Here is a 17,567-nt window from a genome sequence, read left to right as displayed (position 1 = left end):
TCTTTCTTGACTTGCAGTCGTTCCTTCTTTACCGCCTGCACGGTCTCTCGCTCTTCGCTTCTTGTGCCCTTTTTATCCTCTCCTCAATTAGCTCCCAGCACTCGGAAAGCTCCTCTTCATCCGCGCCAGAATCCTTAACGGCTGTATTAAATGTGGCTTTCTATGTATAGTCGCCACCTCAATCCCCAGCTCCCTCGAACAAAAGCACTAAATCCGGTTTTCTCAATTTGTTCAAATCAATGCTCAACCCGTGCAGACTTCCGTTGCTCAAACTGCCGTGAAGGTACCTCTAAAAAACCCAATCCTTCACAAAGCAGCAACTAATCTACCCCTTTGGATAAACATCACCATCTATCCAACATCTGGTAGAATCTCTACGGAAAGCGAGCACTCACCAGCATCGGTACCAGGAAAGAACACGAACCGATCCCGCCGCTGCCAACCAGTTGATGTGACCAAGAGGGGCTGAGGCTGCCACCCAGGTTCCGGCGAAGAAGGACTTTTGCGACGCTTCACACACGTACAAGAAGAAAACCTGTTTATTTACATATTTACAGGAGGTTTAAGAACAAAGCGTAGAGACGCCCTTAACATCACAAGGGCCCAGAGCGAGACGAGAGGGCGAGCGAAGGCCAGTGAGTTCACAGCGCACTCCCGACGCGCTCCTTTTATATCGGTCCGTGCACGCGCTAGACCCGGCTGCGTATAACAGGCCTGCCGATGCACGCTCCTGTAGCGAACCCCTGATCTCCACTAGGAGAGCTGGATGGAGCATCGAGCACGCGGGCGCGAAGCCACCGGAAGCCGCCGTTTTTGTCCCGGAAGAGAGCTTTTCTCTTCTTTTTTTAAAGAAATACCTGCCTGTAGCTCAGTAAAACTGTACGAATCGACCGGAAAAGTCGCCAGGGAAGACATTTCACGCGTAAGTACCTCAAAGTTGCATTACTTTTTACGCATTTTGTACGTTGCAGCACTCCGCCATATTCGGACGGTGTCGGCACGGCGTCTCTTCATCTTTCGTGTAGCGTTCGTCGGCGTCTAAAGTGAGGCGTAATCGCAGAGTTTGAAAAAATAAAAAAAAAACGATCATAGCAACAGCTGCCACCCGAGAATATTTGAATTGCGCGAATGAGACGGAGAGAAGACGCCAGCTTCCGGGACAAACATGGGACCTTCCGGTGGCTTCACAAGCGCCCGCTTCCCAGAGCGGGGATGCGCCGTCCAGCCTTTTAATGGAGGTCAGTGAGCGAACCAGGTGATTTCCCGCGTTCCTGTGGAACGCGGACAGCGTATGGCAGGTACGCTGATGAGCGTCCCTTGCAGCCCGGTTCTTTTGTATTGCCGGTTACAGGCGTTAGTCGTCGGCACGGAGATCTACAACCAAGCATTAAAGTGGGTGCATCCATGTTCAACGGTGCTATAGCTGCCAGACATCAATATACATCGTGCAAACTCTCTTATATCAATGTACAGTAAACATTCAGTTACTTCTGTAAGGGCACGTTTTACTTTCGCGTTATTCCGATTCCTATGACGGAGGGATCAACCATGTTTTTTTTTTGTCCTTTCTCTCTAATTTTCTGCGACCAGTACTCTAACTGCCCCTTACTTATTTCAATCGCGGGTGTGGTTCAGCTTTCCATAGTCATCTCTAAAACCCAAGGCTACATGTAGGCTCGTGCCAAACGTACACCTGGATGGATATGTCCACATTCAATCAGAACACGCTCTGCCATTTCCATATCTTCCCCTTATACGTAGTTTCCCGCAAAAAACAGGCAACAGACGAGTGAGAGGACAAGGACACAGCGCATTCTTCCAACGTCACTTTTCTCCCGAGCCTGCCCTCATCCTTGAGATGAAATAAAATTGATTGAATTGAATTGATTTAAAGTTTCTTGGATTGGGACGCATGTATATACACACAGGAAAAGTAAGAAAAGAAAAAAGAAAAAACCAGGAAGTAAAACCGAAAGGTGAAAAGAAGAAAAGTGCCGATAAGTCACACACGTGTGCCAACACCGCCCCCCTTCCCATGTCCCGCCAAAAACAAAAGCTCATTGTCAAAAGATGCAAGGAAGGCATGCTTACGCATGCGTCCCCAGACCGTTTATTTTCCTCAGCCTCGATGATTTCCCTCACCCTTTGGTCCCGACTGCATGCGTAAGCTGCCTTCCTTGCATCTTTCTGACAAGAGCCACGATGTTAGAATAGGTTAGGTGTACCGACGTTCCGCCTCCGCCACGCAGCCTCCTCGCCGAACATGGGGATGCGCTTCGCGTTTTTTTCCGACAGGCTGCGCTGGGTGTATCGAGGCTCCAGTCAGCCGCTTCAACGGGGGCCGCGTCGCTTACAAAGCTGCATTTGCGACAACTCTTCAACTGCTGGCCGTTCGTTTTTAGGGGTGAAGCTCCTTAAGGCGGCACCCGTTCGTCCCTCGTCGTGCTCGTAGTAGTGAGTAACAAGTCTTACGCTTTGACCTCCAAGGTGGTGCCGGTGGGAGATTCTCCTGTGCGTTGTTGAACAATAAAAAATTCGCAGCGTGCGCGTTAACTAAAAGCCGAATTCTTCTGTCTCTCATTCCCCATTAGCAGCCATTGGCATGTTCCAGTAGGAAACGTTAGTAGAAGTAGAAGTGTAAGTGTTAGCTAAAAGCCGACTTCTTCTGTCTCTCATTGCCATTAGCAGCCATTGTTTACCTCCAAGGTAGTGCCTGGTGAGATTTCTCCTGTGCGTGATTAAACAATAAAAATTTTGTTCAAAACGCCGTTGATTGATGAAATAAACCAACGAAAGACGCCAGATGTTTTGTAAAAGCAGAACGAAAGAACGCCAGATGTTTTTCTTAAAGTGTATTAGTAGTACTTGTATGTAGCCAACCTCGCCCGATCGTCAACGGGCGAGGTGGACGGCAACGGCGCGAGGACCCTGCCGTACGAGAGTTAAATCACACTAAAAAGACATACTTTGCGGGCGATACACTCTAGTGAGCTTTCAACTTTTCGTCTTAATGTACATGATAAAGAAATTATTTCTACGAAAACGCAAGGCACACCTTGAGCAATATGTTTGGTTTTGGGACGCTAAATGGAACCATGAGGCGATGCGAAGGCCGGCAGGAGCACTTGCACGATCGCGTTCCGTTGGCTTTCGTTGGGCATGCTACCGACCTCGCGTCGTGGAACGCGCTTCCCTGTCTTCCCTCTAGCCTTGCCTTTAATTCGCACAGGGCGAGCGGGGAATGCGGTCGCTCTTGGCGCTCTTTCGCTCGGGAGCGGACTTCTTCCTTGCATTTCACCGATCACAAGTGATAATGAAGGGACCACGTAAACCAACAGTACAATAAAAGTTTGATGTTTAATATATACACGATGTTTTCACACTCTTTATAATATGTACTGGGCGCATTTCACGGAAGAGTTTCACGGTTTACAGATGATTCCCTCCGTAGCTTCGCCCCACTCATCATCATTCACCCCGTGGATATGCTGTGATTTTTGGCTTTCCTTTCCTTCCAACAAATAGTTTTCTTCTCTTTTTTATCAGGGTAACCGCACATATCAATCTGATTTGAAAGTAAATGCACAACATCAAGAAATTCAGTGGCGGTAGCCAACAGATGGAAATACATAGGAAATATAGCTTCTGCGAACAGCGATAATGAGTTTACAGGTGAACACGAATTTCAAAAATATTTTAGCTCGTGCACAAATAAGGCCACCGTGGCAAATTGGTTGAGGCCGCCGCGACAAACTGGGTTAATAATAACATCTGGTGTTTTACGTCCCAAAACCACGATATGATTATGAGAGACGCCGTAGTGGAGGGCTCCGGAAATTTCGACCATCTGGTGTTCTTTAACGTGCACTGACATCGCACAGGCCTCTACCATTTCGCCTCTACCGAAATGCGACCGCCGCGGCCGGAATCGAACCCGCGACAACGGAACACCGTGCCCACGACCTTCGGGTCAGCAGCCGAACACCTTAGCCACTGGTCCACCGTGGCGGACCCGAACTGGGTTAGTCAAAAAGAAAAAGGTATTCTCTGAAAAAGAAAGCGGGGGTGAGGGGGGTTGACGTCTCTCTATATGATGCTTGTAAGAAGAAAGCAACACATTTGACAATGGTAGGTTAGAAATTCCTTTCATGGGTTGTCGTTGTGCATGCACCATATCGCATGGATTCAAGCAGCCGCCCACGGTGTTAGTTAATTGTTCAGCCGCCTTTGCAACGTTTACACGTGCTGGCTGGCGCGTGGTAGTGAAGGTTAACGTCCGTTTACCGACCAATCCATCATGACTCACCATGTGCCATTCTGATTGTGCCTCTCGTTATTCGTCACAGACATGATGTTTGTTGCAGTAGCAGAAGTAGAACTTTGTGCCCTGCTCTGGGTGCACAAACGTGAAATGGTCGTGCCCGTTTCCTTTTCAGCGTCCTAACCATTTGCTTTCCAGTTTCTTCTTTCGGGAATGACAGGAATTGAGAGTGACACCATATTCCGTGACGTCACTGTCTGACCCGTTAAAACTAACACGCCAAACCAGACGAGGCCCCATTCGTGCACATACGTTCGCCAGTCGAAACGCCTGCCGCCTAAATGCTAGCCTATTTGAAATAGCTTATCCTTGTTCATCGTGTCCTTATTTACACAACTTATATTGTCCAGATGGGCATAGAAGTGCTCTTTGCCGCGATGCATCTCGGGCTACAAATCGTGCACGGAGAAAATTTGCTTTTTCGCTGCTCCGAAGGATAGTGACCGCTTGAAAATGTGGCCACTGCTACTCCACTGAAAAATCGCGACTTACAAACAACAAATTTTGTTTGTTAAAAACATTTTGATGCGCGATTTGTCACCTAATCATGGGAAGCGCTATTTAAAAGGAAACGTTCTTGTGAGGAAACATTATTTCGTACAGTTTAGCCGCACCATACAATATTCGAGCTAAAGCAGCTTTTTCAGGCAAAAATATGTAAAATTCGTAGATCGTGCCAATACTGTGATAAAATTCTTGGCGCACCATAACGTATATATCTTGCAGTCTATTTATTTTGAATATGTCAAAGAGCGGCTTCGTAGTCATCGGCCACAAGCTGTCGCCCACTTCATTGCATTCTCTTTCAATCCTGTATTTTCCGACGTGGGAGCGGCGCGTCACCATTTAGTGCACGCCCCGAAAGACCTAAATAGAGTTATTTTATTCCATTACATCAAAGCATCCGTCTTCTCGCAAATGTTTACGGAATTTGCAAATAAGCGGTTCGTAGTAAAAGATTCTGAAGGCTCACTTGATCTCATATGCGAAATGCCCCTTAACATGACACCTGCTCTTTATATGATGCTGACCGCAAATACATTAATTAATCTTTCGAGGGCAAATGAAGGGTGAATTCAACACGCGTCACGCAACTGCAGATTTACATTTGTAGACAAATGCGGGCACGATCGCCTAGGCCACGGTGTTGCCGAGGCCGAAGGTGGTGTTTATGAGCTTCACGCCGCATGCCGAACCGTCATGCATAAAACACTACTAAGTCTTTATATCTAACTTATGTATATGATATTACAATACCACACAATCCTCACAGGGCCTTGCGATATTGCTAAACACGCTAAAACACCGAATGTTAGAAGCGTCAGGTTTGTGCTGGGTATAGCCAGGTGGATGGATGGATGGATGGATGCTATGAGCGTCCCCTTTAAAACGGGGCGGTGACATGTCTGCCACCAGACTCGAAGAATACTCTAACCGTCTCTTACTTATTTCTATCGCCGACGTGTTCAGCTTTCCATTGTTGTCCCTAAAACCTAAGGCTTCATGTAGACTCGTGCCCACACGTATACCTGGGTGAATATCGCCACATTCAATCAGTACATGTTCCATCGTTTCTTAGTTCCCCGCAGCATGTACATTGTTCTTCTTCGTTACTAAATCTCGCTTTATAACTACGCGTTCTAAGGCAGCCCGACCTTGCTTCAAACAGTAAAGCGCTTCCCCTTGAATTATCATAAAACCTTTCCCTCCTTATTTCGTTTTTTCCTTTCGGTAGTTACTCAGAGCCGGCTTCTTTTCCATCGCTGTCATCCAATAAGTCCTCTCCGCCTCTCTGACCTTCCGCTTAATGCTCCCTTGTTGCCATATCGCCCGCACTGCTAGCCGTATATTTACTGGTGAGCTCTAGTTCTCTTTCTCCACTGCGTGTCAACGCTTTTTCTATACAAATACCTGAAAACCTTCTCTGCCCATCTACTCTCCTTCATTTTCCTCAGCCTCTCTTCGAATCTCATTTTGCTCTGCGCTTCCCTCACTTCAAAGCCTGTCCATCCCATATCACCCTTTACAGCCTCATTTGTCGTCTTCCCGTGAGCGCCCAACGGCGAGGCGGCCCACCGTCCTTTGATTTACATCCATTCCTGATTGCACCTCTGACTTCATGCACACCTACTGAGTTCCCAAATGTAAGCCCCGGGACCATCACACCCTTCCACAGCCCTCGAAGCACCTCGTACCTATTGTATCCCCATAAAGCTCTGTGCTTCATAATTGCAGCATTCCTCTTTCCCTTTGCTACCGCTGCTTTCTCCTGTACCTCCATATATCTATCCCCCTCATTTACCCATACTCCGAGGTACTTGTACTCGCTTACCCTCGGTATTTTTTGGCCCTGTATGAAGACCGCATGGTCTTCGTGGTCATTGAATACCATCAATCCACATTTTGCTGCACTAAATCCTAGTCCTAGAGCCTCACATTCCCTTCCGCATATATCTGCCAGTCGCTGTATATCATCTTGACTGTCCGCAAATAAGACAATATCATCAGCATAAAATAGACCTGGAAGCTTCTGCTCAACCATCGTGCCGACCTGTTTGTGTGACAAATTAAATCCAATGTTGCTACCTTCTAGCGCTTTTTCCATCCTCACCATGTACAGCATGAATAACAGCGGGGACAGAGGACATCCCTGTCTCAGCCCCTTGCTAATGTCCCGCGCCACCGTCCCGCGCGCGCCTCCTTTCGGCAAGAAAGGGAAAGAGGTCCCCGATTTCTCCTCATTCCAATGCGCCGTCGCTCCACCTAAACTATTCTAACACCGTGTGCTAGGGGCTGCTTGGCACATACACGCTTACCCTCTTCTCTTCTTTTTTTCCTCCTCACAATCGCTTCCCTTTCCCAACACTTTACTATACTACTACCAGGTGCTAAGGGTAACCTGATTCTCAAAGGCGGGTGGTTTTCTGCCCGAAACTTTGACTCATTAGGTGAGGGCAAGGCTTTTCAGGGGCGTTCCTTTGGCAAATATTGGCTATGGCTCTCTTTATCACTTTCAAGTGCACCGAACTGAAAGGGAGGATAGGTTTATCTGCTCTAGGTTCATAGAACCAGCAAACGTGGTTCTCTTTAAAAAATTAGCAGCAGGTTACCTCAAGCACCTAGTAGCGTCCGTTGTGGAAAAGCTTCTTACGAATGTGAGAACAGTTGGATCCACCGTGCGCTCTGTCAACCAAGAGAGTGATCAAACACACAAAAAGGAAATATGTCGTCATTGCCTACATCCACAAGTTGTCTCACAACTTCAAAAAGATCGCCTTACAGAGCCGATGTTCGCGTCGTGTTATCGGCACCCTAAAAACTTGTAAAAGTGTGTAAAATTACCAAGCCAAATGCTAGAATAAGTATAGGATGCATCAAGAAACATGTCACCTATTATTCAAAGTGTACACCGAGGGCATTGTCTAGCGAATACCTTTAAAATGCAACCGTTTCCATGTTGGACAAACCGGTCGTCGTCTCAACGACCGGCTTCGCGAACACGCAAATCACGTGAAAAGAAGGCGGGAGGTTGGCAGGCACTTCACTGCAACAAGTGCGGTTGTGTGCTAAAGTTCTAGTAGTGCATAGTCTAAGCGAGAAGCAAGGACACAATATTCTGTCGTGCCGGTGTATTTGGATCCGTCCCTTCTCGGCAACCAGGTTGTTGCTACGATAGGGCAGCGTCGTACCCGGACTCCGTTTGGTAGCGTAGTCGAGTCTCCGGGTTGAGGAACTGATGCTAGCAAGATGGGAAAAAATAACAAGTTTACTGGCACTTTTCGTACACTCAATTTACATCGTGACAAGGACAGAGTTCAGCGACGAGCGAATCGGATGAGCCTGTTACCGAGGGCTCAGAGCCTCCTTTCTCACTCAGCACCGTCGTTTTAACCCCTCAGTTTGGCTCCTCCTTCTTGATGACCACCAATCACACACACGACACCTCCCACCATGGCACAGTCCATTTCACTGTCGCTGAGGGGTCGTTTCCCACTTTAAGCAGCAAGGGTCCTGCGGTTGACGGCACGCAGGTGGGGGAAGCAGGACAACAGGTTCCTCGTGCTTGCCCCTGCAGTTCCGTCAGGTGGCTTCGGCAGCGTACCAAGCCAAGTCCAGGTGGCCCATTGTCTCCGGCCTGGCCGTCCCAGACCTTGAGGCCGAGATTCTGCCCATTGTTGGTCACTCGCCGTTCCAGGAAGGATGCAGGTGTTCTAGCAGTGTGGGGACGCCTCGTCCGCCGATTCTCATGTTCAGCGCCTTGCCACCGACTGCCAGTCATAACAATTCGCATAGCTTCCATCCCCTTAGCTAAGAAGGAACCAGCATATCTGAGTGACACGGCACGTGTACGGTGATGTTTTCTTGTAATTACTTTGCACCGCTGTCATACGCATCTTGTAATATTGCACTGCATCAATGCGCAATGTTGTTGTGAAAATGTGTAAAAGGGTCCGCTTATTTTGTCAGTGAACTTGATATTTTGCGCTGTGTGTGTCATCGTGTTTTGTCCTTCGTCCCGTCCTATGCGCAACGTTACTCGTCTGGACGGCCACCCCTGGTCGCACAATGAAGTTTATTTCTCTCTTTCTCTAATTCACAATTTTTACTCAGAAAATATGAGACCTCCTACTTAAGGAAGGAGCATTTGAATGGTAAGGTGTGAAATTACGAGTGAAAATTCAAGCTTTACTATTGTGACTTATTGTCCACGCCTTAAACACAATGACCGTATTTACATTTACTTCGAACTCAGTGGTCTTGGACGGATGATTTTGGTATTAATGTCAGAAAATCCTAACCTTGTTTGAAATCTTCGAGAAGAAAAATACATTTACCTTCGATAAAACGGGGAAGGTCCATTGCGACAGGTGGTCCCTGGTGCTCCTCAAATTTTCCAACACGGCTTTCGTTATACCTGTAACAGAAGTACCATATTGAGCTTCCTGCAGCCCCTCTCACATCTGCGCTCCACTCATTACTTCATCCCTTTATATTTTGGCCTGAGGAGTTGCATACGTGGACACACCATGAAGTCATCATAAAAGAAGGTAAGGCGCGTGAACACCGACACACAAGAAGAGTTCAAGGCAACACAAACGATGATTTCTTCTCTGATGCATCTTTGCCAACTTGCTCAACTTTTTACAGTTCCTGAACAATGTCGTAGCACCGACCGAAGCGTCAACCTCTTCAGTCGTCGTGACCCAATTTGGGGCCATTACTTCGAGCTACGCAGCTAATTCTGCAGCAGAGATTTTTTACCTTCAACTTGAATTGCTCGAGTGGAATGCATTGCTTTACTTAAGCTCAACAAAATGGCGCTCCATGTCGGGAATCTGTGACGCACCGCGGGTTTGAAAATGGCGTTCCCCAGCAAACGTCAACTTTTTCGTCCTCGCAGACCTTTCTGTGGTTTATTTTTACCCAGTATGAGTGACAGCGCTACTGAAAGGCCATGAAGTTCTAATAACTTTTATGCATAATCTGTGTTGTAAATTGCAGTTAGCAGCTGTTTAACCTAATGAAATAAATTTTAAATAATTAAACTTAATCAGTAAAAATAATTAAATTTCACCAGTTTTTTTCGTGGGTCATCCGAAATAAATTTTCCCGTTTTCTTGTATGCTTAAGAGCAAAATAAAGAAGTTTGAAATAAATTGACTTAAAATTACCTTCTCGGGACTGAAGAGGATAAAACAATAATTCACGCTCATTCCTGAGCCATTTTTATAACGCAAAGCTTTTATAACTCACGTAATTTGGCGGCGTCATGCACAAAAAACCGGCGCCGGAGAGCGTAGAGAGATGCGGCCCACGAAGGTTCACCGCTCACATGCGTATTTGTATAATTGTAACGTTGCGTAATTAGCAGTTATTTGTAAATTTTTATTGAAATGCTGCGTTTGTTTCGTATTGCTTCTATTCTTTGTAACGTATTACCCTGATGGTGACAGGAATATGCCGTATGGCGCTGAGGGTGACATGACTAAATAAATCAATGATTTAAGGTATGTGCCATCGGCTGACACATACCTTTATGCCCGGCCGTATTATCTTTGTGCGCTACGTTGGTGGAGGAGCGTCGCGTCACTCCCCGGTCGCGCTCGTTGGGTAAGCCTCGCGCAAACTCGTCTGGACACACTGTACATCACAAGTTAGCGACATCAACGCCCATCGCACTTTTCTGTGATTGTGTATCGCGACCAAAACTGGCACAGTCACACTGGTCGGATGAGCCACCACTTTCGCAGCTTCAGAAAGTACTGACGCCCAATGTGAGTGTGGTTTGTATTCAATGACCGAATATCACCATAAGTTTAATGAATTCAAAAGCTAAGCTCTCCCCCCCCCCCCTTTCCCTTAATTTAATTGAGTACATCCACGAAAATGGTTGAGCCATATTGTGAAGCTGCTGATAAAAAGCTCTAATATAACGGCACGCATTCACTGATTATGCAGGATGAAACATAAAGAATCACTGTCCGACATAGACAACTAACCAAATATTTTACCATGTGTCTGGTCCAGTCAACGTTGACCATCTGCATACGTAATAAGTGTTCGAGAGTGATATTTCTCGCATGTGGTCACATGTCTTCGTTTGGTTCAAGCAGTCTGACCCAACGCATTTCTCCGTGTTGTTTCGTTTCCACATGTACAGAAAAATTGGATCCGTTGTATTCAGCACCTAGGCAAAACATAAACACTATTTTTAGTGCCGTTCATGAGATAAGTAAACCAATAAGTACTTTCTTGAGGAAAGACGCCATCTAGGACATAAGTTGCACAATAGAAACGGGACAGTGGGAGCTGAGGTTTTTTTTTTTTTTTCTGGGGTTTAACGTCCCAAAACCACGATATGATGAGTGGGAGCTGAGGGTAACTTACAACATAGATGCATCATCTATATTTTAATTTCTAGTTCTAACGCCAGCTGCCACACTTCGCACAGCACAATCACAATGCCATTTCTCATGCCCATGTAGGTTCAGGGTTTATGTGAAAGTCGGAGGAAGTTTTCGCTGCTGTCGGGAAAAAATTCACTCTGAACAATTATTTATTTTTGCGCGAGCCCTTTAAAATATAAGTCGTCGGCTTGGCGCTTTTCTAACTATCCTCTCATTGTCTACTGGTAAATTTCGTGTTATAAATTATAGTTCACGTGCCACAGTTTTGAAGAGCACTACTGACATTGCTAACGATTTTTTCAGCGTCAATAATTACTGCGATTTATAACCTCTGTAACTACCACTCTTATTCACCGTGTCTAACTTCCATCATGAAAGTACAAATTAAATATAAAACCTCCAAATTAACTTTATATAATGTACATTTTACTCACGAAAATGTTTAAGAAGTATTCCTTTCTTCGCGATGCGTGTCCCCATAGAGGTTAATTCATTATTTTTTATTGTTTTTTTACTCTTTTTTCCTTCCTTACCTTTCTATCCCCCCTTACCCCTTCCCCAGTGCAGGGTAGCAAACCGAAAAACTTCTGGTTAACCTCCCTGCCTTTCACTTAACCTTTCTCTCTCTGTTTTTTAACCCACTAAAGAATATGCACCCTGAATATTTTGTTCACTTCTGAAAAGCACGCCTTTATCTTTCCCTTAACAACGCTGTAAAACCGATCTGGCAGCTAGATCTATTGCGCAGGTATGAATGTATAGTATAGCGCTTATAAACCTTAGAGCTAAACAAACAATACGAGCACTTACATCGGGATTGTAACATACAGAAAACAACGGCAATTAGGAAGTGCTGTCTCTTGAAAGTGTTCCAAGGTTGGTGCTGCAGGCTGTCTTTTTGTCGACAGGAAATAAATTGGGAGAGTGAGAAATAGCACGGGTGTCCGTGTGAAGCTACAGAATTTACGTCTCCGTCTCCATAGGCGTGCGCTGGGTTCCCCATCAGAGGGGAGGGGGGGCGAAGGTTCATCGCAGCACCCCCCTACCCTACTAAGTCAATGTATGGGGCAGATTTCGCCCCCCCCTCTTAGGTGACTAGAAGGGTGATTAGGCAGGGCGGTCGCCCCTCTTAGGTGATTAGGCAGGGCGGCCGCCCCCCCCCCCCCCTGCCCCACCTGTGTGCACGCCTATGTCCGTCTCGGTGGTACAGTGGTTACGGAGCTCGATTGCTGACCCGAAAGGCACGGGTTTTCAATCCCAGCCGCGGCGGTCGCGTTTCGCTGGAAGCGGAATGCTAGCGGCCCGTCTACGTGTACCGATGTCAGTGCACGTTAAAAAACATTAGATCGTTGAAATTTCCTGAGCCCTTTACTACGGCGTCCCTCATAATCATACGATGGCTTTGGCACGTAAAAACCCCAGATATTACTGTTGAGATTTCCGACGTCTCGCAGGTGACCGATATTAGACATTGGCGTATCACCTTCTCTATACGATAAAAGGGTATGAACTTGAGCTTGGTGCCTTGGCTTCATAATAGGAAACAGGGCGGGCAAAGGGGACAAGAAAGACTGACAGGACTTGGCGCTGGCTAACAACATGGGTGTTTATTTCGTAGGTACAAATATATACGCTTGTTGGTAAAGGCAATATTAATAATAATATCTGGGGTTTAACGTCCCAAAACCACGATATGGTTATGAGAGACGCCGTAGTGGAGGGCTCCGGAAATTTCGACCACCTGGGGTTCTTTAAGGTGCACCTAAATCTAAGTACACGGGCCTTAGTTCTTGGTAAAGGGAAGTAACAAAAAGACGGAAAAGTGGAATCACAACGCAAGCGTCATCCATGAATATGCAATGTTCACGTGCGCAGATACTGTCCCCGAGTGAAACCCAAATTGGCACACACGTCAGTCTGACTTTTCTATATATATATATATATATATATATATATATATATATATATATATATATATATATATATATATATTGTGCTGACAAAGACTCCGATGTTCGGTCGCGCGGGCAGTGAGATCGAGGCAGAGGAAGAAAAGGTTCAAAGAATAGAACAGCCGACCTGCAGCAATGGTGCTGTGTCTGCCTCATTCGCTACAATGGCGCCACCTACGACGCGAATCGAACCTTGAAGATGCCTCTTCGGTGGTTCCAGCGTACGACCTGCCAGGAACCATGCTACCACCTTCGTCTGAGAATTCGCACGGGTTCCTGGCGTCTGGGAACGTCGCATACGCTTCCCGTGACATGCACCCCGTGCCCAGGACTGTTCCAGCGCGTGAGCATCCAAGGGACGCCGTTCAGGATTCCTTGGACGTGGATGTTGCCGTCGGGAGTACTGCTACCATAGAGTTTCCTACAATACTTACTAGAGGGAACTCTGGCGCTAGTGTCTATGGGAGCTGCAATGCATCGCGCTTCAGCCAGTATGGGAATCATGGGTAGTACACGGATTTGTCTAAACTTCGTTCTTTCGGCTCCGTTTGGCTCCGCGTCGCCTGCATCCGCTTTGTCGCAAAACGAAGTTCAGCAAAAATCAGCAGTTTCACTTCACCATTTTAACTTCTCTAGGCTCACCGATTCAAATCTGGTCACGAAGTTCACAACGATCCATTCTTTTATCCGAAAGAAAACAAAAACATAGCAATAAACAAAGCCACAAGTGCGTTCGAAGCCCACAAGCACGAAGACTAGGCAAATCCGTGTACTACCCATCATTCCCATGGTGGCTGAACGATCTCAGCGCCAGAGCTCCCTCTAGGTGATTTTAGGAAACTCTATGACTGCTACCACAGCATACTTCGCGGACGTGAGTCCTCGCTCTTTCTGCGCGTCATCCGACAGCGCCGCGGAGCTGTTGCGTTCCATCGCACAACTCCGCGGCGAGATTAACGCCTGGATAGCGCGGTGGTCCGAGCTGTATCCTGCCGCTATGCCTTCATTGTGCACAATGAATGCCCTTTTAGCTGCAGCTGCCTCACAAGACCTTGAACCAAGCTCAGTCCAGAGCCGTAAAGATCTCCGGTGTGCCCTCACGCAGCTCACATACCAACTGCGCTGCTTGGCGTCGGCATACTCCGGATTTTCGGCTGCCGCCCCACCATCGCCGACTATTCACGAATTACCGGAGTTCCACGCTTTCCAGAACGACGCCGTCGACTAGGTGGCGACCGTAAACGCAATCGGAGCTCGCGAGTGCTGGACGGATCAGCAGAAGTGGTGCGTGGCCATAGACCGCCTTCGAAACGGTGCCGCGGCGTGGCACAGGTACGAAGGCGTGCGGCAGCAATCCTGAGACGAGTGGAGCACCAGGCTCATAGCTGCCTTTGGACCAACTGACTACCACCTCGCTGCCACCACCCAGTCCAACCTCACCGCTACCGAGGAGGGAGCTCTGAAGGGGCACCATCTCGAGGCTGCTACTGCGCAGTGCAGCTTACCATCACGACAAGTCGAGACAACATTCTCTCCACCGCAGTTGGTAACGCGTCCCCCAAGCTCATCTTCCCTTCGGGACATGGATGTGCCGGCTCCTCTAGTGCTTCACACGCTACCGATTCAGAAGGCGGACGAGTGCATGGCCATCAGCAACGTCTCTTCAGGCTCGTCAGAGCCACATCCCCGACATCAAGCGCAAAAAGTGGCCTGGTGCGCAGATGGCCACCTTGTGCTAAGTGAGCCAGAAAATGTAGCAGGGGAACTTAGGAGCACAGCACCGGAAGAGCCACCTATACCATTTCCAGAGCCGTTGGGCATCGATAAAAAGAAGGAGAGTGAGCGCCCCGTTGCGAACGTGGAGAATTTGGCTAAAGAAAAGCATTTTTCAGTTTTCCCAAAGCCACAGAATGTTCGAAACGAATGTCCGGACCGTCTTTCCGATGCTGACAATCATGCGGATGTAACTGAGAGGAAGCCAGCCCAAGTGCCTCCCACGGGGCCTCCTCGGATGCTGTTCCGGCATCCTCTTCCGGGCATGCGGCGTCCACCGTTACCTCTGCAACACCCCCGGCAGCCAGAAGCATGTTTTACCGGTCAGATGACATCGCAGCGTGGCCGAGATCGACCACTGCGATGCAGCCAGGGTCGCCCACCAGACCCACTTACGGCAGGTCCACGAGCCAAGTCACAGCGTGGTCGGGACCGTCCACTGCGATGCAGCCAAAGCCGCCCACCAAAGACACCGCCGGCAGCTCCGCGCGCTCGCAGTCATGGCCGAGTGTGATGACAAAGACTCCGATGTTCGGGCGCGCGGGCAGTGAGATCGAGGCAGAGGAAGAATAGGTTCAGAGAATAGAACAGCCGGCCTGCAGCAAGGGTGCTGTCTCTGTCTCATTCGTTACAATATATATATATATAGTATATATTACATGTCAGCTGCCCCCCCCCTCCCCCCCCCCCCACAAAAAAAAATTCCATACGCCACTGTCATATCCTCCTGTGCCAATTTTGGTATATGCCATGTTAAGGTGGCGGCCACGAGATCACCCAGAATAGATGAAATCGGTCAATGTGCCTTTGGATCGCTAAGTTTAGTAGTGCTACAATACTTTGGTTTCGGTAGTGGGATGGGTCTTGCGACCCCACTAGAAGGTCCTTAGTCGGTGATAAGGCGACTTCTTGGGCTCTTGGTGTCACACGGACTTGTACGTCCGGAGAAGAGCAGGCCAGCAGGGTCTCCCACTTTTGCGAGCCTACAAGCTTCTGGAGTTCGAGGTAAAACGCGCGGAGACGACGACAGAATAGGAGAGCGCGACACACACACACATACGCTTGTCTCTCTCTCCTGTTCTGTCGTCGTCTTCGCGCTTTTTACCTCAAATCATGCGAAACCGACAATTCCAGTTGTCCACCCTAAAGTTCTGGAGTTCTTTGGATGGAGGGCCTGCCTAAACAACACTTCGCATTTAGCAAATGGTATGAAACAAAGTTTTCTGGGCGGTGCTTGGGTTTGAACCCAGGCCCCCACGCTCCGCACGCGAGTGTCTTAACCGCTGGGCTGCCAGATTTGCTTGCAGAGTGTGAATATATTAGCTTGTTCTTGTGGAGGTGATGGGGGTTGAGGTTTCATACATTCGGTCGCAGACTGTTACTGTGCTTCGAACACAAATTAGGACGAAGGTTATGACAAGGCTGAATGCGAGGCGGAACTACGTCGTACGTGTATCTATGAGCGCCTGATATCCGTCATAGCGTAAACGCAAGGCGCGTGAATGCGCGCCAATCTGCAGTTCTGGAAACAGCACACTCGGCGGCCGTTTTATGGCTTACTGAAGGCAGCAACGATTGCGTGCAAACAACCGGACCAAAAGGAAGTAACACTTAAGGGAAAGAAGGATAGCAACTGGGCTTAATAAATGTTCCACAACCTCCGCTGCTTCGACATGTCCTAGAAAAGTCTGTGTGTTTATAATAAAGCCACAAAATCAAAGTCATGCCTAGCAGGCTTACCTTGATGAGATCAAGATTTCTACGACCTTCTTCAACGAGTTCGTTGGGACCATCTCCTAGGTATGCAGCATAGCATGTCGAATAATAAATAAAAGTTATTGTCAGGACCACTGAAGCTGCGCCATTAGTGAAGACCTTCAGACTCAGGGAACACATTTTCGTCGTACCATATGTTCTTGGTTGTCTTTCCATGGTCGGAACAAAGAACTGTGAAACATAACGGAATAGACTGCATATATTTGGGCAACCTTGCGTCATACCCCAAAATGTATATGCTTCATTTTCCACAGCTGTGAAAAAAACAAAGACGTTCCTCGAGGTGTATTCTTGTTCTTCTCGAATGCAATTTCTTTTCTGTTGGCTTTGAATAAACTTATCGAAAACTGAGGAAAATTTTCCTTAAGCGTATGTGCGGGTGGTGGAAGCGCCGTCTGGACGAGGAAATAAACAATACGGCGTGCCTGATCTCGCAGCTGCTTCCGTTTATGTCGTTCAATCAGATAAAAATACACAGCGTTGTTTGCGCACCACATTACGTCAAAGGAGGGCCGCGTTTTACTTTTATATACACATTAGTCATCGACACTCAAAACTCTGCTGTTGCTAATGTAAACACGCAAGTGTAAGAATAGGTTCTATCCATTATAATATTTTTGGAGCACGATTGTTCATATGCAGAAGGTTGCGCTACAGCTGATGACTGATGTAATCGTTTTTTTTAGATGTTGGCTGCAAGCGATGGCTACCTGGAATAAGGATGTCACCCACCTCTGGGCGAAGAGACCACGCGCCTGGTTCTAAGATAAAGTTCAATTCTTTCGATCACATGCAATCGGTTCGTTACCGTTCATTAACAAAGACATATGGCTTTGC

The 17,567-nt window shown here is 47.5% G+C and overlaps 1 protein-coding gene across 1 annotated transcript in view; it reads right to left on the bottom strand.

Moving 5' to 3' along the window:
- The window catches only part of LOC125759680 (uncharacterized), a 23,135-nt gene extending 6,184 nt beyond the window's left edge, over positions 1 to 16,951 (bottom strand). The window contains exons 1-3 of the mRNA XM_049418726.1: positions 16,695 to 16,951; positions 10,834 to 11,009; positions 9,157 to 9,236 (exon numbers count right to left, since the gene is read on the bottom strand). Of these exons, the coding sequence (XP_049274683.1) occupies positions 9,157 to 9,236; positions 10,834 to 11,009; positions 16,695 to 16,886 (448 nt within the window). The 5' untranslated portion in view covers positions 16,887 to 16,951. The remainder of the gene's footprint in view (positions 1 to 9,156; positions 9,237 to 10,833; positions 11,010 to 16,694) is intronic.
- Between the last annotated feature and the right edge of the window lie 616 nt (positions 16,952 to 17,567).

The sequence above is a fragment of the Rhipicephalus sanguineus genome, chromosome 8 (assembly GCF_013339695.2).
Source record: "Rhipicephalus sanguineus isolate Rsan-2018 chromosome 8, BIME_Rsan_1.4, whole genome shotgun sequence".
Lineage (NCBI taxonomy): Eukaryota > Metazoa > Arthropoda > Arachnida > Ixodida > Ixodidae > Rhipicephalus > Rhipicephalus sanguineus.
This window is presented reverse-complemented; position numbering and strand designations above follow the sequence as displayed.